General features: G+C 40.8%; 1 protein-coding gene across 1 annotated transcript in view; it reads left to right on the top strand.

Moving 5' to 3' along the window:
* Positions 1–231: 231 nt before the first annotated feature.
* Positions 232–26,770, top strand: part of GFPT1 (glutamine--fructose-6-phosphate transaminase 1) — a 122,884-nt gene continuing 96,345 nt past the window's right edge. The window contains exons 1-4 of the mRNA XM_033948412.1: positions 232–1,425; positions 12,985–13,092; positions 14,691–14,798; positions 17,671–17,796. Coding sequence (XP_033804303.1) covers positions 1,419–1,425; positions 12,985–13,092; positions 14,691–14,798; positions 17,671–17,796 — 349 coding nt within the window. The 5' untranslated portion in view covers positions 232–1,418. The remainder of the gene's footprint in view (positions 1,426–12,984; positions 13,093–14,690; positions 14,799–17,670; positions 17,797–26,770) is intronic.

Raw genomic sequence — 26,770 nt, 5'->3', positions numbered from 1 at the left:
TGTCTGTCCGACAGCCAGTTTCTGACCCAGTTCACCACTTTGGGTCCTAACTTCAGCCCTTCAACCTACTAGCGACGCAAGCAGCGAAACTTGACCACACCATCTCCAACTTGCTATTAACAACGAGCGCCTTCAAATCATTTCGAAAAGAAATTAAAACCCTGCTATTCAAAAAATTTATCCAGATGTCTTAACTCTACCCCCTGTTCTCCTCCTTCCTTACAAATTCCCCCTCAAAGTCTCTCCCGCTCCGTAAATCTTTCTCCTCAAAGTCTCAACCATGTAAACAGCTCCCCAAACTATAAATTTCCTGGAACTGTCCAGTCATCTTATTGTAATCCAAAACCCTAAATTGTAATTTTCCTGGAAATGTCCAGCTAGTTTCTTTTGTAATCCGCCCAGAACTGCAATGTACAGGCGGAATAGAAGTCATTAATGTAATGTAATATATGTTATTTCAGGTCCTTATCCTGGATTGATGAAATGCCATATAATCATTTACATCAAATCTCCTTCCCACTCTTAAATATGAACTTTGTTTCTATCTAAGTTGGTTTAAAACTGTTTTAATTTATTTAATTTTTATATCTAGCACAAAAAACTTAAAAACAAAGAACAAAAGAAAAGCTAAAATTGTGTATATAGCCAAAATCAATTGGAGAAGAAACAGCAACACTTATCTCAATAGCTCTTTGCCAGTGCCAAGGTTGGTTAACATCCCAATACCCAAAGCTTCTATCATGCACTGCTACTCTTACATAAACGTGACTGGCTAGGTGTGTCCAAAGCACTGGTTTAGGGGAGAATGAAACGAGAATATCAAATGCCTACACTCTGTGGTTGAATTCGTACTGTTTTACCTCATTCTATGTCTGTAGTCCTGACTCTTTCCTAATTTAAAATTTCCTTAATACAATCGGCATCTACATGTCTCTGTGTGACTGGACCAAAATCCGGAACCGGATCATTTTGTTCACTGGTGCGTCAAGGTGGCTGGGAAGCGTCCGCGAGGACACTAGCACTACAAATCCCAGTATGCATTGGGAGGAACACGGGGCGTCTATGAGTGTAAACTATGCAGCAGGAGGCAAGGCACTCTCATCGCCTCGTGTCCGTCGTACCTGCTTCGCGTCACCCTAAAATACACAAATTGTGCCACGTCTCACCTGCCAAGCCTTCTAAATTCCGACGCTGGCACCACCCAGCGACGTGACGCATGGTGACGTCACCTCATATTATCCCAGCCCTCCCAGCCGGCGACCAACCGCAGAACCGCTCGTCTCTCGCCGTTCCCGGGGAGATAGCGGGAAGGGGTGGGGTTTGGGTGACGTCACCCGAAAGAGCCTCGTCTAGATTGTGTGTGAAAACTCCAGGAGCAGGAAGCGTGTTCCATTGACACTGTCTTCCCGCAAACAGTCATGTGCGGTAAGTGAGTCTGGGTGATGTGAGATGATATTCGCCTCCATTCTCCTCCTGGGGGCTTTTAGGATTTATACTGTATATTCGTTGGTGCATTAGATCAAGGATCCCTCCCTGTCTCCTTCGAGCTGGTCACAGAGCGGAGGAGAAATTCATTTCATTTAAGAAACTGGTTACTGTGCATCTGTGCTGTGGAAGAGCTGTAGATGCATTTGTAGCGTTGTGGGGTGGGAGATTTGCTCGTGTTCTAACAGGTCATTTTATTCTGCTGTGCCAGCGAGTGTTCAACCAGTTTAATAGCATTTCCTGGACTGGTTGGCTATGGGATGATTTTTAACCGTGGTTTGTCAGTGCGCTTATGATGTGTCATTGGAAGTGCTATCTTTATTAGGAAGGCGTATTCCAATTAGTTTCAGGATTTTGAAATGTGACTAGAATTCACCTATAGTTCAAGAAAGATGTTTATAAGAGGTAAGGATAAATTTCACTTATCCAGGTGCTGAAAGTGTGTCTAAGAAAGGTAATAGAGACTGGTATTTGTGCTGTCTGTGAAAAAATACTTTTAAAGCTCTACTGAAATACATACCCTGTTTCCCCGAATATATGACACTGTCTTATATTTTTAAAAACTCCAAAATATGCACAAGGTCTTATTTTCAGGGGGATGTCTTATTTTTCCATGAAGAAGAATACAGTACACATTTATTGCTGAAAAAAAGACATTTATTACCTGTATATGGTACAGGTCATCACAAACCAGAAAAGCTGTATCACAAACCAGAAAAAACTGTATCACAAACCAGAAAAACATTTAAGGCCCTGATTCTCCAAAAGTGCGTCCCGATTTTAGGCAGCTGTAGACATCCTACAGCTGTCTAATCAGCCAATCGGGATGCACGTTTAAAAAAAAAAAATGCTCCCCAGGCAGGCCGCCCGGGAGAAGCGTCCTATACTAAACGCCGATTCTGTAACCAGCGTCTTTAGAGAATCGGGTTAAATTAGACGCGGCCGCTATACTTATGGCAGCAAGGGATCTCCCTGCTGCAATATGTATAGCAGCCGCGGTTGTTGCGGCCGCCTGTCCCATCACCGACAGGAGAATGCCTAACTCCTCCTGTCGGAACCCCGAGCCCCCTCCCCCCCAAACTCGTAATCGCCGACAGGAGGATGCCCAACTCCTCCTGTCGGAACCCCGGACCCCCCTCCCCCCCCCAAACTTGTAATCGCCGACAGGAGGATGCCCAACTCCTCCTGTCGGAACCCCGGAACCCCGGAACCCCCCCCCCCCCCCAAACTCGTAATCACCGACAGGAGGATGCCCAACTCCTCCTGTCGGAACCCCGGAACTCCCTCCCCCCAAACTCGTAATCGCCGACAGGAGGATGCCCAACTCCTCCTGCCGGAAAGCCCAACGACCCCCCGCCCCAACTAATCTCCCTCCCCCAACTAACCTTTCAATGTTGGTCAGCTGGACGGGTCTGCCTCGTGGAAATGAGATGGCACGCCCCTTCCCGGCCCAAGCCATTTCAATAATAGGTCCTCGACAAGCGGCAGTCACAGCATGGAAGATGACCTCTCTCGCAGGGTGCGGGAAGCAGCAGAGGTAAGGCCCTGCCCGTCGCAAGGTCCATGGCAGGATAGGGATTGCTGGATCTGGACAGAAAAGGACCTTGAGGAGGGGTGCCTCGTGGAAATGAGACGGCACGCCCCTTCCCGGCCCATCCCCGCTAAATCTAAGGCCTGATTGGCCCAGGCTAGGCACCTTGGCCAATCAGGCCTTAGGATTAGTGGGGATGGGCGGACCCGCTATGCCTAAGGCCTGATTGGTCCAGGCTTCTACAGCCTGGGCCAATCAGGCCTTAGATTTAGCGGGGATGGGCCGGGAAGGGGCGTGCCGTCTCATTTCCACGAGGCACCCCACCTCAAGGTCCTTTTCTGTCCAGATCCAGCAATCCCTATCCTGCCATGGACCTTGCGACGGGCAGGGCCTTACCTCTGCTGCTTCCCGCACCCTGCGAGAGAGGTCATCTTCCATGCTGTGACTGCCGCTTGTCGAGGACCTATTATTGAAATGGCTTGGGGAAATCCACTGCTTATTCCTAGGATAAGCAGCATAGAATCTGTTTTGTTACTTTGAATGTAGCTAGGTGTTGGCCACCTTTGGAAACAGGATACTGGGCTTGATGGACCTTTGATCTATCCCAGTATGGCATTCTTCAGGCCACCGTCAGCATAAAGTAAGCACATTATCTTTGACGGCCTGGAAATTTTCCTTCTGCTATTGCTTCGTTCCTAAATGGGGACAGTAGCAAAGGGAAAGCTTCCAGGCAGCATGCTTATTGCAGGGCTTTAACAAGTAGCCAAATTGGAAGGGAAAACTGCCAAACTGGCAACACTGGTCGCGAGGTCAGCAAGCGACAGAGAAAGAGCTGAGGCCAATTCAGGCAGTAGGTTGGAGATACAACTTGTGTCAGCAAATAGCCAGAGAGGTATGGGAGGGAAGGGGGAGGAAAGCGCACATGCGGTGTGGGTTGGGGGAGAAAAGGGCAGGGGGTGCCATTGCCAAGGGACAATGCTAGAGTGATTGCAATGAAGAAGCAAGATGAATGGCAGCCATGGAGAAAGAAGAAATGCCAAATATATTCTGGCTAGAGAGTTAAAAGAAGACAGGGAAAAGTAAAAAAAACCAAACCCCTCCCCCCAAAAAAAACAGAGACTAGGACCAAAGTGATGAAGAAAATTAAATGACCAGGTGATGAAGACAGAAAAGGGGATTCTTCCAGAGCTAGCATTAGACATAGCTGGGGTCCTGCAAGAAAAACCTTACCCACTGGCCTTTTACCCCTTCGAAAATCCTATTGACAAGGGAAGCAGGTTGGGCACCCCTGCTCTAGCTAGCTGAGCCACAAGCCGCACTCAAGTGGCTAAAGAGCCGCGCTTTGCCTAATAGAATTCACGTGTTCTGGCTGATTGACCCCCCCCTGCCTGCCTCCCTCCCTGCCTACAAAAGTGTCTTCTTTGTTCAGAGAGGGCATGCGCAGACCTTTGACAGGCAAAGAGATGGTCTGCACATGCGTCGGGATCGCACAGTAGCGATCCCTGGTTGGTGGGGGGCAGGGGGGGGCGTTCCTCTGATTGCCCCCATTTAAATATTCTCCCATCGTGAATTGGTCAGCCTGCCACGGATCGGTCATGATCAGACAGGTAAGTGAATCTAGCCCTGACTTGAGGGAAGAGAAAGAGGGGATGGAAATCACCAATCCGCTGTCCTCGACCCCAGACTACAAAACCTTCAAAAAAGAAACCAAAACCCTACTCTTCAAAAAATACATAAAACCTATTTAATACGACCAGTTCCTTCCCAAACTCCACCTACCACAATCTCTACCCCTTTCAAATCTAAAATGTTTCTAATTATCCAACATCTATCACCTCAAGTTCCTGACAGTTCTTATGTAATTCCTATGACAATTCTTATGTAACCTCTTGGTAAATCTTATGTAATCAGCCTTGAACCGCAAGGTAATGGCGGAATAGAAATCACGTAATGTAATGTACAGTATTTCCATTACAGTACATGCATTAGCACTCCTCTAAAATGCAGAAAAAGTGACCCATCAATTACCAGAATAACTGCTCTTGTTCACAAATGAGTACCAACAAAGTGCAATGTGCTAGATTAAACTGTACTAGCAGCAAAATGGATGAAGTGATTGATTTATGAGTGTTTGAACTGACCCATTAAAATCGGTTGGGGGTCCAGAGCTTTTTCACTGAGACATGCAAAGCAATCAGTAAACAAATATAGAATCCCCTTTTATGAAGCCGCGGTAGACTTTTCATCGCCGGCTGCATCGATATTGGCTCCAACGCTCATGGGAATTCTATGGGTGTTGGAACTTTTACCGCTGCGGCTGGCGATAAAAAAGCCTAACGCAGCTAAATAAAAGGGCAGGGGATGGAAAAAAGTGGCAAAGGTTGTCTTAATATCTGTTTCCTCAGGCACAAGTGGAGGAATCAAAGTAATTTAAACGATGATTTCTTTCTTCAATTTGATTGTTGTTTTGGTGTATAACGGAGGTCCACACCAAATAGTTTCAAATTTCTGAAACATACTACAAAGGTGTCCTTCAGTGCATCACCGGAGCTGTTCAGCAGTGAAATATGCTTTAAGTAACCCTGGTTTATTGGTTGATCTTAGTTGCTCTGGCTGTTAGAATCTCTTCCCCCAAGGTGACTCTTCAGCTCTCCTGTTTCTTCTTTGAATTTATCATTGTGGTACTCAAATAACAAATAATGGCAGTTCTTCTGGATCCAAAGCCAATCCCACTGCAGCTTTTCCTACCAGATGCAGGCAACACCAGGCACTAACCGTTAGCACTTGAGAATTTTACATTCCCTCCCCTTTATTTATTTATTTTTTTGTCCATTGTGTGTGATGGTCATGTACTGTGCTGTTTTGGAGTTTACTTAATGACATTAGAACATAAGAATTGCCATACTGGGACAGACTAAAGATCCATCAAGCCCAGTATCGTATTTCCAACAGTGGCCGACCCAGGTTCCAAGTACCTAGATTGATCCCAAGTAGTAACACAGATTTTATGCTGCTTATCAAGTTTCAATAAGCAGTGAATTTCCCCAAGTCATCTCAATAATGGCCTATGGACTTTTCTTCTAGGAAATTATCCAAACCTTTTTTAAAACCCCGCTAAGCTAACTGATTTCACCACATTCTCTGGCAACAAATTCCAGAGTTTAACTTCATGTTGTGTAAAAAAATATTTTCTCCTGTTTGTTTTAAATCTACTACTTAGTAGCTTCATCGCATGCCCCCTAGTCCTAGTATTTTTGGAAAGAGTGAACAAGCGATTCACATCTACCCTTTCCATTCCACTCATTATCTTATAGACCTCTATCATATCACCCCTGAGCCTTCTCTTCTCCAAGCTGAAGAGCCCTAGCCGCTTTAGTCTTTCTTCATAGGGAAGTCGTTCCACCACTTTTATCATTTTCATCGCCCTTCTTTGTACCTTTCTACTTGTAATTCCGCTATATCTTTTTTGAGATATGGTAACCAGAAGTGCACATAGTATTCGAGATGCAGCCATACCATAGAGCGATACAAGGGCATTATAACATTTTCATCTTTATTTTTCATTCCTCTCCGGATAATTCCTAACATTCTATTTGCTTTCTTAGCCGCCACTGCACATTGAGCTGAGGATTTCAACATATCCCCAACAATGACACCTAGATCCTTTTCCTGGGCAGTGACTCCTAACATAGAACCCAGCATCATATAACTATAGTTCAGATTCCTCTTTCCTACTTGCTCACATTAAACGTCATCTGTCATTTTGACGCCCAGTCTCGCAAGGTCCTCTTGTAATTTCTCACAATCCTATTGCGATTTTAACAACTTTGAACAAATTTGTGTTATCAGCAAATTTAATTCTCACTAGTTATTCACATCTCTAGATTATTGATAAATATGTTAAAAAGCAGCGGTCCCAGCAAGGCTGTGTTGGTTTGTAGCGTCACACGATTCGGAGCAACGGTTTGATCGTTGTGTTTTAGAGCATATTTATCCAATTGATACCCAAAGACTCCTAAGACTCCTGATGCAGGCCGGGTGGCCGAAACATGATCATGTCGAGTCAATGAGTTACTTTGGATGAAAGAGTTATTTTGGATGAATAAAGACATTTGGATTTATCAGATGAGTTGAAAGACACTTTTTGTGCACCATCTTGATTGGACATTTCCACTTTTGCTCTTGCTTGATTACAGTTTCAGTCATTGTTCAAAAAACTCTCAATTTTCTCCAGCCCTTAGATCAGAGCTTCCTAATCCTTTTCAAAGGACTGGGTTTTCAGAGATATCCACCACATATCTGCAGAACAGAATCTCATGAATCTCGTCTGTAGGGTATCCTGAATATCTGACTAACTGTGGATCTCCAAGGTATGATTTGGAAAGACCTGCCTAAGGCCTGCAAACCTGTGGCTTATGATCCAAACTCTGACTAGGCCAAGAAATTTATTTTTAGGACAATACTACCATGGCTGTTAAAATATTTCTTGCAGCACTGTTATACTTAACATTTCGAGGGACATATGTGTTCTCTCTCTCTGGTGTGAAACCTACAGAGTGAGATTTACATTGATACTAGTATGTGGTAATCTTGATGACCATCTTGAAAAGGCACCAGACTGCTTGCCCTGAATTGGTATGACCTAGTTTGGCTACCGTATTTAGTGACCTGGATTGGCCACCATGAGAACGGGCTACTGGGCTTGATGGACCATTGGTCTGATTCAGTAAGGTTATTCTTATATTCTTATCAGGACATGCATTTCTGAGTGAAGCTAATGACAATTACCTTCTGGTTAGCTCAGTGATCTTAGTAGACCCAAGCTTTGCCATCTACGGTCCATGTGCACCTTTCATGCGAGCAGCCTTTGACTCGGCAGTTAGTCTTCACAGACGCAGTGGCGGTTTGTCCATTAGACTGAGACAGACACCTTCTCTGTCGCTCAAGTGGTCCAGGTCTTGCAAAGCTTGGGCTGGATAGTCAATTTTCGAAAGAGTCAACGTTCCATCCCAATCTCTAGAATACCTGGGGGTACTTAACACAGCAGAAGGTCAGGTCTATCTTCCAAAGGCAAGCAGACAGAAGCTTTGCACACAGGTATTGGACATAATGGCTAAGTCGGCTCCATCTGCATTGCACTGTCTTCAAGTACTAGGCTACATGACAGCCATTATAGATGTACTCCCTTGGGCAAAGGCTCACATGTGTCCCCACAAACGGACTCACTCCGGAAGCTATACACTTTCCCTATTGCACATGGAATTTTTCTCTTGGGCATGCAATCGTGGTGTCACATCAGTGTGAAAGGATAATGCATCGCTTTGGGGGGCAGGTCCTAGCTCCCCTTCCAGATTTTCTTCTGCAAGGCAGCACAGTGGCTTCCAAACTGCAGGTGTGGCCATTCTACTACATCCCTGAAAGTCTCCTAAATACCTCTGTCTGCCTCCACTCCACCCAGGAGCTGTTTGTACCATATGCATACATACGACCCCTCGGCAACTGATAGATAAATCATGTGGCACTTGCTGCTAAAGACTGCATACTCCTCATCTCTTGGATGGCTTGATGTCTGCATCCTAATGTTATTTAGCTATTGGCAATTTAAAGTTGCTAAAATAATAGGGATACTGTACTTTTAAGTCCTTAATGTTTCTTTTAAACATCCTTTTAAATTTACTTGGTGTATTTTACATTTGTAGGAGAACAACAGGGGGGGGGGGCAGAGGAGAGATGCCAGCGCCACTGTCTAGTCAGGGCCCGGGGCGCTTCACTCCCCCCCCACACTTGCTATGCTGATCTATATGTCATCACTGGAATGCATACATTTCATTGGAATGTGTGATGTAATACATAGCACTTTTATCATGTAACATTATTTCAGCCATTTCAATTGTGGTTTTTTTTTTTTTTGTTTTGGCTTTTGTGTAAATCTTTTTATTGAATTTTTAGCAGACAATACAAACACTATAGCAACCACTAACTTCAAATGTGAGCATCTCATATCTAACAAAATCAATTTTGTATTAAGTTTTTGAGGTCTATCCTGTCTTTCAAATGGGCACTACTTTTAAAAGTAGGATTCTTTTAAAAATTATTTTAGTTACATATTATTGCCAGAATACATTATTTTGAGGACTCTGCCGTGCTTGTTGTTCTCCTGGAATGTTGCAACATGCAAGTCTCTCTTTCCATTTTATATTTTACATTTGTAGCCCCTTTTGCATGTTGTTGCCAAACTGTCTGTTTATAACATCGGCATTCATCAATTGTTGCTAAAAATCACCAGTGTGCCTGGGATGGGTTGTAGAGAATGACACGGGGACAGATTTTTCCCTGTTCCTGTGGAGACTCATTTTCCCATCCCGCCCCCGTGAGCAGGGCAGGATTAACCAATAGGCCAAGTAGGCACGTGCCTAGGGCTCGAAATGGTCAGGGGTCCTGATGAAGGAGGGCATCAACATTGTTTTTTCCAAATGATGATGGACCCCTCCAGCATCGATCGGCAACGCGGGCCCCCCCCTTGATCAGCAACGCAGGCCCCACCCCGATTGGCAACGCAGCCCCCCCCATCGACGGAAAGTAAGACAAGCAAGCAACGTGAGTAAGAAAGGCAATGGGAACTGTAATTGTGCAAGTGGTGCTGCTTGTCCGCAGCTTCCCGTTTCCTCCTAGGCACAGGGTGGGGTGGGGCGGGGCAGGGGGGCCAGTGTTCTTGTGTGCCTAGGGGTCCTCGATGAATTAATTCTGCCCTGCCCGTGAGTTATTTTCCTGTCCCTGCCCCATCCCTGCAAGCTCTGTCCTCATCTGCACAAGCCTCAAACACTTTAATATCATAAGTGTTCGAGGCTTGTGCGGTTAAGGCAGAGCTTACAGGAATGGGACAGGAACAGTGACAAAACTCACAGGGCAGAGAAATTGAGTTGCTACGGGGACAAATTTGTCCCCGTGTCATTCTCTAATGGTTTGCAGTTAGGGGAGGATAGGAATTGCATGCTCGGTTCCCAATTTCTAAGATGCCCTATTTCCCAGCAAGTCAATTCTCACTAATCTGGGATTCCCATAAGCAGGGGTACTTCTTGTCTGGGCACACCTTCACTTCATTCTGAAATTTGCTGATTGTTCCAGCATTATTCCTTGGGTTGCTTACACAAGACCTATATTACATACCTAAGATTCATATTTTCCTTTTATCTATTTCCTGTTAATAAGTTATACCCTCACTACTTGCATTCTGTAATTCACCAACTGTCCAGCTTCATTCTGTAATTTGCTTTATTCCATAATTCACTTTATTCTGTAATTCACTTCATTCTGCAATTCGCCTTATTGTCCAGCTCTATTCTATATTTCACAGAGTGTCCAACTTTATTCCTTGGAATGTAATTCGCTGATTGTCCAGCCTTCTTTGATGTAAACCGCCTAGAAGTCATTCGACTATGGCGGTATAGAAGAATAAAGTTATTATTATTATTAAGTGTGCCTGACAATGAAGAAAAATCATGCCTTGTTGGATTCCATTTTCTTTTGCAAGTTAATGCGGAAGATGCTAAGGGGCATATTTAGTTGGTTTTAGTTCTCAAGCTTCCATACCACCCTCCCAAGAGGCTCAACATGAGAATATGGTAATAGTAAAATTATATTCTCCACATAAAGCAGATGCAAATATGAAATCAAGTATCGATAAAAGTTTTCCATGATGTTTTTTTGGACGGGTATTACACTTCTCCCTCCGTATATCCGTGGTTTCCATATCTGTGGATTTGCTTATTTGCGATTTTTCAGCTGCTGACTCCGCCCCCTAATTTTCATCAACCTGCCGTTTCGCATTGGAAATTGCTGCTCCCGGTGTTGTACGGAGTAAATCGCAGGTTGGGTTATTCACGGTTTATTATCTTTTTCAGGTCTAGTTTACCGAAAACCCGCGAATAACATGCAAAAAAGTTATTCGTGGTTTTTCGGTATTCATGGCTATGTTCTGTCCGCATCCCCCACGAATACGGAGGGAGAAGTGTACTTTAAGCCTTTCATATTTTGTAGTTAACGATTTCAACACAAGTTAATGCTGTTCATTGCTTTTGATCTGCTTTGCTGGTTTCTCTGTATGTTGCAGAAAGTCTCAAATTGTAAACTATGGGCTCCTTTTACAAAGTTGCGTTAGGGCCTTAACGTGCGGAATAGCGCGCGCTAGCCACTACTGCCTCCGTTTAAGCAGGCGGTAATTTTTCAACTACCACACGCTATAGCGCGCGCTAAAAACGCTAGTGCACCTTAGTAAAAGGAGCCCTATGTCTCTCTATTTTCTATTTGTTGAGACAGGTCTCCATGAACGCTGGCTTTTACAAAACTGTGGTTGAGGCTTTTGCCGAGGGCCGGCGAGGTAAATGCTCCAATGCTCATAGAATTCCTAGGAGCGTCGGAGCATTTACCTCGCTGGCTCACGGTAGACACCTCTACCGTGGCTTTGCAAAAGGCGCCCTAAATATACTACTGTATAGAGCAACAAACTAGGGGTGGAGAGGAAAACATGTTTGCTTTGTTTACTGCATATTAACATTTTATTTATAATATCTGTTTTGTGTGTATTTCCGGAGAAAGGAAAACGGTAAAACTAGAGGACATAATTTGAGGTTGAGGGGTGGTAGATTCAAGAGCAATGTTAGGAAATTCTACTTTACGGAGAGGGTGGTGGATGCCTGGAATGCGCTCCCGAGAGAGGTAGTGGAGAGGAAAACGATGACGGAGTTCAAAGAAGTGTGGGATGAACAAAGAGGATCTAGAATCAGAAAATAATATTAAATATTGAACTAAGGCCAGTACTGGGCAGACTTGCACGGTCTGTGTCTGTATATGGCCCTTTGGGGGAGGATGGGCTGGAGAGGGCTTCAATGGCTGGGAGGGTTTAGATGGGATGGAGTAGGTTTTACTGGAGATTTTGGGGTGACGGGTCAAGCGCGCGAGGACAAAGGAGCGCCGACAACCGAGCGCGGACAACTGAGCGCAGGGCTTAATCGCGCCAAAGAAAACCTGTATTTTAAAGGGCTCTGACGGGGGGGGTGAGAGGGGAACCCCCCCACTCTACTTAATAGGGATCACGCTGCCTCATGCTGCCATGTTGGGAGGAGGGGTGTAACCCCCCCACATTATACTGAAAACTTAACTTTTTCCCTAAAAAAAAGGAAAAAGTTAAGTTTCCAGTATAATGAGGGGGGTTACAACCCCCCAAAACGCCAGCACAATCTCTATTAAGTAAAGTGGGGGGGGGGGTTTCCCCACCAACACCCCCCATCGGAGCCCTTTAAAATAAGGTTTTTCTTCGGCACGATGAAGTCCTGCGCTCAGTTGTCTGCGCTCGGTTGTTGGCGCGCCTTTGTCCTCGCGCGCTTTAGACTATGAACCGATTTTGGCAGTTGGAACCCAAGCACAGTACCGGGTAGAGCTTGGGATTCTTGCCCAGAAATAGCTGAGGAGAAAAAAATTTTAAAAGAATCAGGTTGGGCAGACTGGATGGACCATTCGGGTCTTTATCTGCCGTCATCTACTATGTTACTATGTAACATTTTAAAGGGCAGTTCTATAAACTAGGTGCCCAAATTGACATGCCCCTTGTGTTTTGTAAATGTATGGAATACTAGCACTTAAGTGCTAGCAGGGTACCTAGGTGTGATGTTGCAGAATGGCGCTTAACTTACATGGTGTGTAAATACAAGGGGGAGGGGGTATACGTTGATGGAGATGTGGCCCTGCCTCATTTATATACCTGCGTTTATGCCAGGTCTGACAGACACCTCTGCTGCCTTTATAAACCAAGCTTAATATAGGTGTTGGGTCTTGTTCTAAAATAACACTTCTCCCACCACCTGAAAAACGATGCTACTGATGAATGGAGAATTCAGAACTGAATTAGAGCACAGAGCCCTTGTTTTTTGAGGAGTAGTTTAAATTCTAACCCTATTTTTCCCTGTTTTCAGGCATCTTTGCTTACTTGAACTATCATGTGCCCAGGACCAGGAGGGAGATCTTGGAGACATTAATCAAAGGGCTGCAGAGACTAGAGTACAGAGGATATGATTCTGCAGGTGAGTGTGTTTTTTTTTTTTTTTTTTTCTTTCACAGATCTGCTTCAGTATATTCAGCAGGGCACAGGTGAAAAGCAAGTGAACGTAATACTGAAGGTGAGGTCACACCATTGAGCGATACCCTATACCACCTCTAGATCTAATACCCTATACCACCTCTAGATCTCTTAGATCTCAAGACCAGCAACTTTTAGCTATTCCCTCACTAAAAGTTATTAACACAAGGCGTAACACTATTTTTTCCATAACAGCCCCTCAATCTTGGAACAATCTTCCATTGTACCTAAGACAGGAAAAAAACTTAACAAAATGTAAGTCAGAACTTAAAAGTTTTCTATATATTGACGCCTTTAATAACTAATTCTTCCTTTTTTCTTTCCGCATCCATAACTTAAAAGGTCAATTTGTCCCCCTTCCTATTGTTTTTTCCCTGAATTTAATTAAATATTTTAAATTCGAATTAGTGATTGTATTATCGAATGTAACCATTAAATAATTTTTCCTTATGTTTCACTATAAACTATTTAAATTACCTTTAAATGTAATGTAATGTGTTATTTGTATTTTAGATAATTGTTTGTTTAATTTAATAATTGCAAGTGTGTTACCAACTATTTTATTTATACATCGCCTTGAATTTTGAATAGGCGATAAATCAAAAATACCTAATAAACTTGGAAACTTGGATAAACTTGGATACAGAGGCATTATCACATTTTTAGTCTTGTTAACTATCCCTTTTCTAATAATTCCTAGCATCCTGTTTGCCTTCTTGGCTGCCGTCGCAAATTGGGCGGTAGGCTTCAGCGTATTGTCTCCAATGATACCCAGATCCTTTTCTTGAGCGCTGACCCCCCCCACCAAGGTGGTCCCTAGCATCCGATAACTATGATTTGGATTATTTTTCCCAATGTGCATCACTTTGCATTCGTCCACATTGGAATTTCATCTGCCATTTGGATGCTCAGTCTTCCAATTGCCTAAGGGCTTCCTGCAGTTTTTCACAGTCTACATGCGTGTTAACAACTCTGAACGGTTTAGAGTCATCTGCAAATTTAGTCACCTCACTCGTCGTTCCAATTTCTACACCAGCTGCTCACAGAAAATCTGCCGTGCGCAACCCCTAAGGATGTGTGGGCATGAGAGGAGCATGGGTGTGTCAGGGCTGTGCACACAATGAATGTGTACTATCACTTTTATGCAGTTAGTCGCCTGCACTTACACCAACCGTTGAACTGACTTAAGTGCTCATGTCGAAAATTACGGGTGTAAATGGATACTAGTATTCTGTAATGGAAATTGTCAGTTCATCTAATTTTAGGTGCCCTGTCTTGAATTTACCCCCTATTGTCCAGCACTCCGTTTGCGATGTTGACACTTTTAGCCCAAAGGGTGGTGGTGTGACTTTGCGATGCTTCATTACTCCTGGTGATTTTCCAGCAAAAGCTCAATTTTTAATTACCCGCTGAAAAGACAACAGGAGGCAAGGCAAACGTCCCCCGTGTCGGTGGAACCTAAAATCTCCTCCCTGTACTGGATGCCGATGGTAACTGCACTAAAATGCTTTGTGGTTTTCTTCTTTTTCTGATCACTCGTAGGTGTGGGAATCGATGGAGGAAATGAGAAAGACTGGGAAGCTAATTCCAGCAAAATTGAACTCATCAAGAAGAAAGGGAAGGTGAAAGCCCTGGATGAAGAAATTCACAGTATGCGCCAACTCCTTTTACTCTGTAGTTTCATTAGCATGCTTTTGAGCTAGCTGAGGTTAAACTAACAAAGTCGCATTTGTGTAAATGTGCTCAAATGCTAATTCCTAAATATCCACTTCACAGGTTGCAAATAATGCAAAACGTGGTTATTAGACTTTTATTGAAGAAGAACCAATGCGGGCCGAATTACACCGATTGCCAGTGGAATATCGTATCTCTTTTAAGAATTTTTAAGACAATGGGCTGAAACTAGAATTGAGAGCATTAAAATCTTTTTCAGCTTTCTAAAAATAAAAGCTTAAAAACTTGGTTTTCTAGAAGGAGCTTAGGAGCCCTTTTATTAAACTGTGGTAAAATTTGCAAGTTACTGTGGCTTAATGTGGGACTTTACTATACAGTAGCTGCAAATTTAATGTGGCACCTATTAGGAGTGTTCCCAATATCTTCTAATTCAGGTTGTGTTAACATTTATGTTAGATCAATCAAATTTATAGCATATCTTATATGGAACACTAATAAATTATTAATTAATATTGTGAAACGTGTTCCTTTTATCAAGCCGCGCTAGCGGGGTTAACGCGCGTGACTTTTCATCACACGCTAACCCCTGCGCTGGCCAAAAACTACCGCCTGCTCAAGAGGAGGCGGTAGCGGCTAGCGCGGCCGGCAGTTTAACGTGCGCTATTACGTGTGGTAAACCGCTAGTGCGGCTTGATAAAAGGAGCCCTAAATGTTTCCTACAAGCACGAGCTTTTAGGAAAACAAAATCGGGACCATCATTTCACTTTTCTTCCCAGTCCCTGATGATGATTCTCATAGAGATTTCAAACTGCTATTGATTGTCTGCTATGCAGTAAGCTGTTAATACCAGAATAATAGAGCGGTATTGAAAATCGTTTATCTTGATCATATCATGTCTCAGCCCAAATGTCCCGGCCCAGTAGGAACTATTTTTCTGGTTTCATTGCGGTGATAAAGTGCTCCGTGAGTTTAAAATCGTGTCGCTCCCCTACTCAGACCTGAGTTTCACCAAAACGGCTTCCTCAGGAGGAGAACAGGCTAAGAACTACGAATAAAAAAATAAAATTGCACTAAATTAATCAATACTATCATTGAATACCTCCCACAAGTTTTAACCACTATTCCCATCTCTATTATAATTCGCTTTTTTCAAATATATAGAGGCGGCAGCCTGAAGGGGGCATTAGGATTCCAAACCAGTTCCCCTTGGGTTTAAAATTGTGAAGACACTTACTTGTGCTGGAGCAAGCTTTCCAGTGGCTCTGCTGGCGTTCTCAGCGCCACCAATTATAATCAGCTGGCCGTCCCACCAACTGCTGAAGTTAAGAAGGGCTGCACATGCGCATTAAAGGAATATCCAAGCCTCTATTTCAATTTAGCAAGTTAAGCCCTTTAAAATGTTAGAGGACATAAGATAAAAATCCTGGCTATAAACGGACATTTGCAGTCGGCTACTGAGAGCATAAAGCCCCCAGTGCATGAAACATGCTCGCTCCAGTAACTGTGTCAGTATATTAAACTTAAAGAAAAGAAAGACGTTGAACACTTTTCACAATATTAATTTGCTGCTGCACACAGAAATGGAGGGGGAGGGAATGCTGCTTTGGCTTCTGCACAGGGAAGTGATAGGAGGGAAAATATGCTGCTGCACAGGGAAATGGAGGGAGAGGGAATACTGCGGCTGCTGCACAGGGAAGTGGGGAGGGAGACAGAAAGAAAGGAAGAAAGACACAGGGGCAGGGAGAGAGACAGAAAGACAGACAGACAAAGGGGGCCAGGGAGAGAGACAGACAGAAAGAAAAACAGAGGGAGGGAGAGAGACAGAAAAAAAAAAGACAGGGGTAGGGAGAGAGACAGAAAGAAAGACAGACATATATTCTAGCACCCGTTAATGTAAAGGGCTTAAAGACTAGTTAATTAATAATTTATTAGAGTTCAATATAAGATATGCTATAAATTTGATTGATCTATATTAATTTGAGCATATCATAGGTTGTTTTGATCTCCTTAATATAGTTAGCATTTATGTTAACATGGAAACACTTAGGCCTGGATTCTCCATAAGGCGCTGATATTGGTGGCCACCGATCGCATGCCAATCATGCCTTCGTGAAAGATAGGCAATGGAAATGTAGGCCCGAGCATACATTTCTGGTGCTTATCTATGCCATGAATTGTGCCTATGTAGATGCTTTAGGCCGCTTAATGCCACTTCTGGCGTTAGCTACTCCCATAGTGGTATTCAGCAGCCTAAAGTGCCTACGTAGGCATGTTTCCAGCGCAATTATTTAGGTGCTGGTAGGTGCTTTAACGGTGCCGTTTTGAACGGTGTTTGTTACTTAGGTGCCTAAATATAGGCGCCATTTCTACAATTTCCCCTTTACTGCCTCCTGTTTAGGAGGCGATGATAAGTAGTCCCCTGTTAACTCTGAGTTAGCACACAATAAGTGTAGTCTGTTAACTGCCAGATGCCTTCCACACCCACTCTTTGTCTGTGCCATACCTCTTGACACACAAAGCACGTAATGTGTAGGTTACCGCATTGTAACGCTAAATTACCGCAAAATCCCTTAACATGGCTCTGTGCTAGCATGCATTATGCAGTAAACTGCATGTTAAGTGCTTAACAGGGTTTAGTAAACGGTGGGTAACGATCGTATCAAATGTAGTTATTCATGGTGGGTATTCGGTTTATTATGTAGTGGATAAATATGTGATGTTTTATCATTTACTGTTACTCGCCTTAAGCTACCTTCGTGCAATCGACTTTTGTAAAGTAAGTCAGTTTGCTGTTAGCTTAGCAAGAGCATATCCTGTTATTTCTCTGTTTTTTTTTTTCTTGCCAAAGAACAAAAGGATCTAGATTTGAATATTGAGTTTCAGGTGCACTTGGGCATAGCACACACCCGTTGGGCTACACACGGAGAGCCGAACCCTGTCAACAGTCATCCTCAGCGCTCTGACAAAAACAATGGTGAGCAAGAAGTGTTTTTTTAGAATATTTAAGAAGGTTACCGTATTCTTCAAGGTTGCTCTTTCAGTTTGTGGTGGCAGACCTTTAGAAATAAGTAATGCAAGCGATTTGGGTTCTTTTTGGCAAGTCCTAATAACAAGATCACGAATACCTCTGAGATTAAATGGGTCAGACCACCCAATTAATTCTACCATCAAACTCCTGGGTGTCGTCTTGGACCAAAGCTTGACTTTTGAAGATCACACTAACTCTCAGGTTAAAAAATGTTTTTTCACTTTATGGAAACTTCATACCATTAACACTATTTTCATTTCTTCTCTTTTCGACTGCTGGTTCAGTCTTTGATCTTAAGTATCTTAGACTATTGCAATATTATAAACTTGGGATCTTTTAAGAAAGCTATCAAACGACTGAATGCTGCAGTCCATCTCATCTACGGTCTCAAGAAATCAGATCATGTAAGCTCATTGTAACCGGGACTGTGGTCTACTCAGGACTCAACAGCACCCCTCAGTGGTTAACATATATAATAGCACTTGCGTGTGACCCGGACTGGAGTCACCCTGCAGGCTTGGACTGACACCAATAGAAAATCAAAAACCACAATCTTCTCAAAAAGGTTCTAAATCAGAATGCTCCAGTTTTATTCTTTCCCATACATAAAAATCAGGAAAATCAGGAATCCAACAAACAGGTAAGTAAACCATAAATCTTCCAGCAGTCCAAACTCAAAAGAAAGAGCAACAAAACAGTTCAAATATACAGTTCAGCTGCTTCCCTTATTTCACCCCTCTGAGGTTTGGTCTCACCGCAGAGCTCAAGGCAACCTGCTCCCAAACAGGTTATACAGTGTAGTCCAAAATAAAGTTCAAGGCACTGGATTCACTATCCACAGTGCTCCTAAAGTGAAGCCTCTGGCAGCCCTACACTAAACTGCCAGGCAAAGGAGAGTGTCACAGGTTTGCTTTCAGATAGCTATAATATAGCCTACAAAATTGCCCTCCCAGGTAACAGCAAACCTCTCCCAATATCTGACACTTTCAGCTTCAAAAACAAAACAAAAGAAAAGCAAAAATCCCAAAAGGTTCAGATTTAGCACACAGTCACTTTCAATCACAGGGAGCTGAAAACTCACTCACTGTTCTGCCAATTAGGATCTTCAGCTGGTGGAAAGACCAACCTCCATGGCTTCCTCACAGGGACTCACTTCCTCAGGCAGGTTGTCAAGTTCCATTGGAAGATCATCATCAGAAAGAACTTCCTCCAGCAATTCTCCAGCCTCCTGTACCTCCATGGGTGAGGCTGTATCATCCCTGCTTGGCCCGAGGAGACTCTCAGGGAGTAAAGGTCTGAACCTTCTCCCTAGCCTGCCTGTCTGCTTGTGCTCAGCTGCTGGTTTAAATACTCCAGGGGCACGCCCTATTCTACCTGAGTCAGCAGACCTGCCTGTGGCTCTTGGGCTCCTCCTGTGGTGACCTAGATATGGCTCTTCCAGGAGATCCTTGGATATTTCAGGCTCCCCCTGGTGGTTAACCTGAAAATCACCCCTAGCACAATCCTTGTCCATTCCCTTCCGGGTTTTCTTTTGTGTCTTAGGAGGAACTTTAACTGGAACCAGGTCAGGCACGATGTCTGTCTGGTTACACCGTATTACAAAAAAACTACACTGGCTGCCCGTGGAAGCAAGGGTTATTTTTAAGTTTGCTTGCCTTTGCTTCAAAACCATAACAGGTTCATCCCGAATCTATCTCACCATTATGAATTTTCAGGTACAACTTGTACATGTGGTGCCTACTTTGTTCACTTTTCCATCCTTGAAGAGCTGTATCTACCAGGGATTCCTTGATAGAACATTTTTATTCCAAGCAGGCAAATGGAATAAATGTGTAACCAACTTTAGCTCAAACGTACTTTCTTACCAAACTTTTAGGAAGTCAATCAAAACTTATCTCTTTGATAAATTTCTCTGATTCTATTTCTGCCTTGATGTACTTCTAGAACACTTGCAGGAAAAATTTGATTAATCTTACCATGCTAATGTAATTTTGAAAGTTTCTTGCTTCGCAGTGAGAGGCACGTCCTGTAAGCTGCCACCAGTGCCTCTCCTCCTCCCTGGCACGATATGCTCTGCAGCACCCCCTCTCCCACTTGTGGCTCAATAAAGATAAGATAAATTGGACCATATTGGTGACTGAAAATACTACATGGCAATTGCCAAATGAATAGGAATGTTCCTGGTATTAGTATATTTTGTATAGCACTTCCTAATAAAAAGAGTACAATAGAAATGGAGACTGCAGAAATTTATTAGGCTCTTGGCAAAGGAGTTTTTTTGATGCACTGTATAAATCTTGCCTTGTTTTCCTAGTTTTCCTTGTTTGTCTAGTCTTGTTTTCCTAGTAAGACTTCCTTTCTTCTGCATTGTTCAAGCTAATAAGCAGGTGGCAGCATAGCTCCTTTCCCTAGGCTTAGGCTAGCTAGTGGTTCCCAGACTTTTCATGGTTCACAACACCCTTATTGTCTAATTTTTTCATGGTGCCAATAGGCTACACATTTCCTCTCAGGACTTCTCTTCCTCTCTCTTTCTCCCTCTCTCCCCTCCAATTGGCATTAGCATAGTAGAGTCCTACCTTTGCTGACAGGGATGCCCAAACCATGCCAACTGAACTGGTCTAGTGCCTGAGCCCTGAGCTCCATGCTGTCTGGCAAAGACTTAGGGTGACACTGCCTGAGTCCTGAGCTCCATGCTGTCTGGCAAAGACTTAGGGTGACAATTTGCCACACTGGCCATAAGATCACCCAGCCCTTTGTCAAAGAGAATTTAGCCTTTGAAAGATCGCCTGCTCAAGGGGCGTGGCTTAACGCGAACACGAATGGAAGTGTGATCGCTAAGCTCCTCTATATCTAGGCAACTGAAGAAAAAATATTATTCCCTTCTTGAAGATTTCAAAAAAAAAAATAATTATTAATAATGATGATGTTACCCTCTAAAGCCTGAAGTTGAAGATTGAAAGAATAACAGCTGAAAAGTTAGAGTGCCGACATCAAATCGCCGACATCAAAAAAAAGCTGAGGAGAAGGTAATTTTACCGGCTTTTATCTTTACTGAAAAGGCAAAGCAGAGAGTGAAGATAGATAAAAACTTAAAATGACCAACGTATATAAAATTTATGGGCACTAAGAGAGAGAGTCTTGCAGCGAGAGAAATTTAAAAGATATAGCTGTGACGGTTTGAAACAAACTTCTCTTGCCCGCGCTGAACAGAGACTCTGAGGGCAAAAATCGGCAAATTTTCTCCTCACTGAAATATTAGGAGACTGAAGAGGAGGTTTGCTGGAGCGATTAAAACTGACAAAAAGTTAAAAAGAAAAGAACTGATCTAATTGTGAGGCTGCTGTCAGTTGATTTGTGTGGTGATTTGATTTCTCCTGCCGGCGCTGACTCAGAGCCCTACGGGTGGTGAATGAGAGAGATCAGTATTGTCCTTTTTGCCGGATAGATCATTGAATAAAGAAAATTGGATCGGCACGGGATAGAGAAGGGATATTAGAAATTTAAACTGACCAAAAAGAGAAGGAAAGTAAGAGAAAGACTGATTCTAGTGTGAAGCCTGCTGTTGATAGAATTCCTGAGCTGTGACAGTTTGAAATTGCCCTTTACAGCCAGTGAAGCCCTGAGAGATCAATTAATAAATTGAAGTATTGAAAAAAAGAAGATTGATAAAAAGTATACTGCCTGATAATCAAACAATAGTCTGAAGGAGGAAAGTAAAGAAAGAGGGTTTATTTCTCTTTATGCTGAGTTCTTTCATGACAGGAAGTTAGATAGCCAGAGCAACGGGGCATATTTGAAGTAAACTCGGCGTAGGGAACATCAGCCTGATATTATAAACTGCCAAGCCTGGGTAAGATATTGAAAGAGAAGCTTGAAATATAAAAAGTGTTGTTATTTCTCTGTGCGCTGAATAACTGTTGAAAAGGAAGCCGATTTTGATGTGAGGCTACTGACGGTTGATTGTGGAACTGTGACAGTTTGATACAGCCTTCTCCTGCCAGCGCTGAAAAAGGCTGATAAAAAATTTTTTCCCTCCGTGCTAAAACGAATAGATATTGGGAGAGAGTAAAGCTGAACGGAGCTAGAGGGAAAAAGAGCTGACAATATATGTGAAAGCCCTTCGGTGACGACGCTGAAAGAGGGGATTGATTGAAGAAAACTGAGTGAAAGGAATACCGGAGTTTTCTCTCAGTGATTGAACACTGAAACGCTGAAGACAGAGAAAGAATACAAACTTACTAAATAAACAAAAAACTGAATTGAAATTGCTTTTCTCTTACAAAGCTGCGATTGGGCTTGTATGAGAGGAGACAGAGGAAGGGATTAACGGAACTTTTGGAAAAAAGCTGAAGCGGCAAGACATCGAGACAGTTGAGAGACGCCAGAGAACTGGAAACAAATAACTGACACTTACTTCAAAGAACCTTTTTACCAATATTAAAGAGATAAAGACACTAAAAAAGGAGTATATAAGATTGAGACAGATAACTGAGAAAGAGAAAAGGAAAAGGAAAAAAGGCAAAAAAGGAAAAGAAAATTTCTACTTTAAAAGATAAAACTAAAATTTGGAAGAAAAGGGATTAAAAACAACAGTATGTCAAGCACCAGACAAAACAAAAATGAGGTTGGTACATCTGCAAAAAGACAAAAACAAGATCAAATAACACCAAGCAAGATACCACTTCCTATTGATGAACCAGACATATTAAGCAAAGCTGAAGTCATGGAAGAATTAAAACAAATCAAACAAATGCTTAAAGAAACTATAACTAATATGTCTGAAATGAAAGAAGAAATTTTAAATATACATAGACAAATGGAAGTTAACAACAAAAGAACAACTGAACTAGAATCAAAAATGGAAAATATAGAATGTGAATCAAAAAGATGTAAAAACGACAGCCTGGAATTAAATAAATTAAAAGATCAACTGGAGGATTACGAGAATAGAGGAAGAAGAAAGAACATCAAACTCTTTGGAATACAAGAAAATTTAGAGGGAAAAAATACTATCCTTTTCCTTGAAAATTTAATTCCAAAAATTCTACAATTAGACTTGAAACAACCAATTGAAATTGAAAGGGCGCATAGAATCCCAATTAAAAATTTAGAAAATAAAAACAGACCAAGACCAATCATTTTCAAAATGTTGAGATACCAACAAGCAATAGAGATACTAAATGCTGCAAAAAAAGATAAAAACTTAAATTATAAAGGATCAAGATTATGGTTTTTACCAGACTTCGCCAAAAACACAGCAACTAAAAGAAAAAGACTACTAGACATGAGACCTCTACTCAAAGAAAAAGGATTTAAATATGGTCTATACTACCCGGCGAAAATGAGAGTGTCATCTGGAGACAAGTCCTTATATTTTGAGGATCCCGAAAAACTAAAAGATTTTCTCTCTAAACCAGAACCTATGATATATTAACATAATATATTAAGATGGTTTTGAAGATTCTATGAAAAATTAAAAAATATAACATATCGAAATATTTGAAGAAATGGAGGAAAACAATACAAAGAAAAGACAATAATAATTATATGAAAGAAAGAACAGAATATAGGAAAATTATTAAATAATACACTGCATATATGTTTAAAATAATTATATGTTGAAATCATAATACTAAGGAAATACAAATTAACATATTGTTAAATGGAAAATGATACATTAATAAAATGTTATGGAAAATGATTAAATAAATATAAAAGATCAATATAGATAGATAGAAGGGAAATTTGTTTAAACAATTGAATATTGATTGCCTAGAATGGGGAGAATGTTGGGATTACAGTTCCAATGTGTATCCTTAAGCAGCCAATGTATTGGGTGGGAAAGGGAGGGATAAGGAGAATATTTATTAGAATAATTAAGGGAGATACATTAGGGTTAAATATGTGTGTCGTGAAGAAAATTTTTTGGATATTAAATATGAAAGAGGAGAGGAAGAATAAGATAATGAAAAGTATTAAAATATATAATGTCTTTTAAAATATATTCTATTAATGTCAATGGCCTGAATCACGTAATTAAAAGGAAAAAAATATTAACATTTTTAAAAAAACAAAATGCAGATATTTACTGTCTGCAAGAGACCCATCTTAATATGAAGGAATCACAGAAATTATCAGGTGGATGGATAAAAGAATGTTTTTTTGCTCCAGCAGTGGGTAAAAAAGCAGGGGTTGCAATCCTTATAAATAAAAAATGTATGGCCAATATAAAGGTAAAAAATTCAGATCCACATGGAAGATGGATACATATCGATATAGGTATGGGAAATGATACCCTGACGTTATTTAATATATATGCCCCTAATTCGAATCAATCAGAATTTTTCAAAAAGCTACAAAATATGTTATTACCACTGGCTGCCTCTAATTTAGTGGTGGCTGGAGATTTTAATGCTGTAATGGATCCATTATTGGATAAAAAACCAGGTAAAAATATTAAATCTTTAGGTCTAGATAATTTAGTTAGTTCATGTGATTTGAAAGATATATGGCGTATTCTTCATTTTAATGATCAGGAGTATTCATTTTGTTCACAGGTTCATAAATCATTTTCAAGAATAGATTATATTTTTGTTTCAACAAATAAAGTGCAACAAGTGATTAAAGCCTCCATTGATCCTATTATCATTTCGGATCATGCGGGAATATGGATAGAATTACAATTAGATCAATTAGAAAATAATAGACCTCTTTGGAGATTTGATAATGCATTGCTTGTGGATGACAAATTTTTGGAAAATTTTAAAACACAAATTAATGAATTTTTTCAAATAAATTTAGTGGAAGATACATCTATAGAGAATGTATGGGATGCATTTAAAGCAACTATGAGGGGTAATATCATATCATATTCAGCTTTTATTAGGAAACAAATTAAAAAACAATATATGGAATTAGAAAAAGAAATAAAAATATTAGAAGCTAAATTGATAAGTAAATGGGAATATGAAGTTTTACAAGCTCTTTTGAAAGTAAAAGGTAAATATAATGAATTAACTTCAAAAATGATAAGAAAAGATTTGTTTTCCAAACAAACGGTGTATTATGGAAATTCTAATAAGGCGGGAAAATTATTAGCAAATTATCTTAAGGCAAAAAAAAGGAGAACTAATATATAAAAGATGATAATGGTATAATAACAAATCAAACAAATATAATATTAAAACAATTTTTAAATTTTTATAAGGATCTATATTCTTCCGAACCTTATTTGGAGAAACAAAAAGATGGAAAAAAATTTTTAGATTTAATAAATGGACCTAAGATTCCTGATCATATAAAACGAAGTTTAGAAGAACCTATATCAATAAAAGAATTAGAAACAGCATTGAGATCTCTTAGAGTTGGATCCGCTCCAGGTGGTGATGGTTACACAGTAGAATTTTATAAAACATTTCAAAATATCCTCTCCCCACATTTATTAAAATTATATCAGACACAACTTATAAAAGGTAATATAAAAGGTACTATGGCTGAATCAATAATAATTGTTTTGCCTAAGCCAAATAAAGATCCTACTTTGGTTTCAAACTACAGGCCTATATCTTTGATAAACGTTGATAATAAACTTTTGGCGAAAATTTTGGCTTTGAGATTAGCCAAAGCTCTCCCACATATTATAGATATGCATCAAACGGGTTTCGTTGCTAAAAGACATTCCTCCAATAACTCTAGACTATTATTTCACATGCTAAACTTATCAAAAAAAATGGATGAACCGGCTTTTACAGTTTCATTAGATGCTGAGAAAGCATTTGATAGGGTAGAATGGAATTTTATGTATCAGGCTTTAGAATGGTTTGGTATAGGTTCTGGATTTATACAAATGGTAAAAACATTGTATAGCTTCCCGATTGCAAGATTAAATATTAATAATAAGATATCTGATGGTTTTCAATTGCAGAGGGGAGTTAGACAAGGTTGTCCTTTATCTCCTTTGTTATTTGATATTGTATTAGAACCCTTATTGTTAGCAATACAGCAAACGAGGGAGATACAAGGAATTCCATATTCAGATATGGAATATAAAATTTCGGCTTATGCTGATGATATTTTGCTTTATTTGAGAAATCCAGAGTCTACCTTATCTTCTTTATTGGAATTAATTGATAAGTTTGGCAAATTTTCAGGTTATAAAATTAATTGGAATAAATCTGAAATTATACCCTTGAATGTTTACTGTGTAAAAGGATTATTTGATATTTTTCCATTCATATGGAAAGAAGAAGGATTTAAATATCTAGGCATTCAAGTTAAAAAAACAATTGAAGATACTGTAAAAGAAAATGAAAAATATGTATTAAAAAAAGTAATGGAGTTATGTGAACAATGGAACCCATTACATATATCTTGGTGGGGCAGAGTTCAAACTATTAAAATGATGATGTTACCTGTGGTTTGCTACCAAATGAGTATGATACCTATTTATTTTCAGGGGTCCTTTTATAAAAAGCTTAATAGAATTTTAACAAAATTTCTTTGGCTTGGTAAAACACCTAGAATAGCTTTAGTAACCTTACAAAAATCAATTAAGGAGGGAGGGGTAAATTTTCCAAATTTCTATAGGTACCATCAAGCCTATATTCTACGTCAGGGTATGTATTGGATCCTCCCAGAACTTATAGATAATGCACCAGATTGGTTATATTTGGAATGGCGCCTTATGTTTCCCCTAAATTTAGTTCATTTACCAAGTATTAATATACCTAAAAGATACAAAGAAAATAAAATAATAATGGATACTTGGAAAACATTGAGATTTATTGATAAATTAACACCCATCCCAATATATAAATCAACTAATCAATCCATATGGATAAACTCCAAGATCAAAATTGGCGGAGCTCAAATCCTTTGGAAGAATTGGATTATTGCAGGAATTAGATCTCTAGATGATATT

This window comes from Geotrypetes seraphini, chromosome 6 (genome assembly GCF_902459505.1).
Source record: "Geotrypetes seraphini chromosome 6, aGeoSer1.1, whole genome shotgun sequence".
Classification (NCBI taxonomy): Eukaryota; Metazoa; Chordata; class Amphibia; order Gymnophiona; family Dermophiidae; genus Geotrypetes; species Geotrypetes seraphini.
This window is presented reverse-complemented; position numbering and strand designations above follow the sequence as displayed.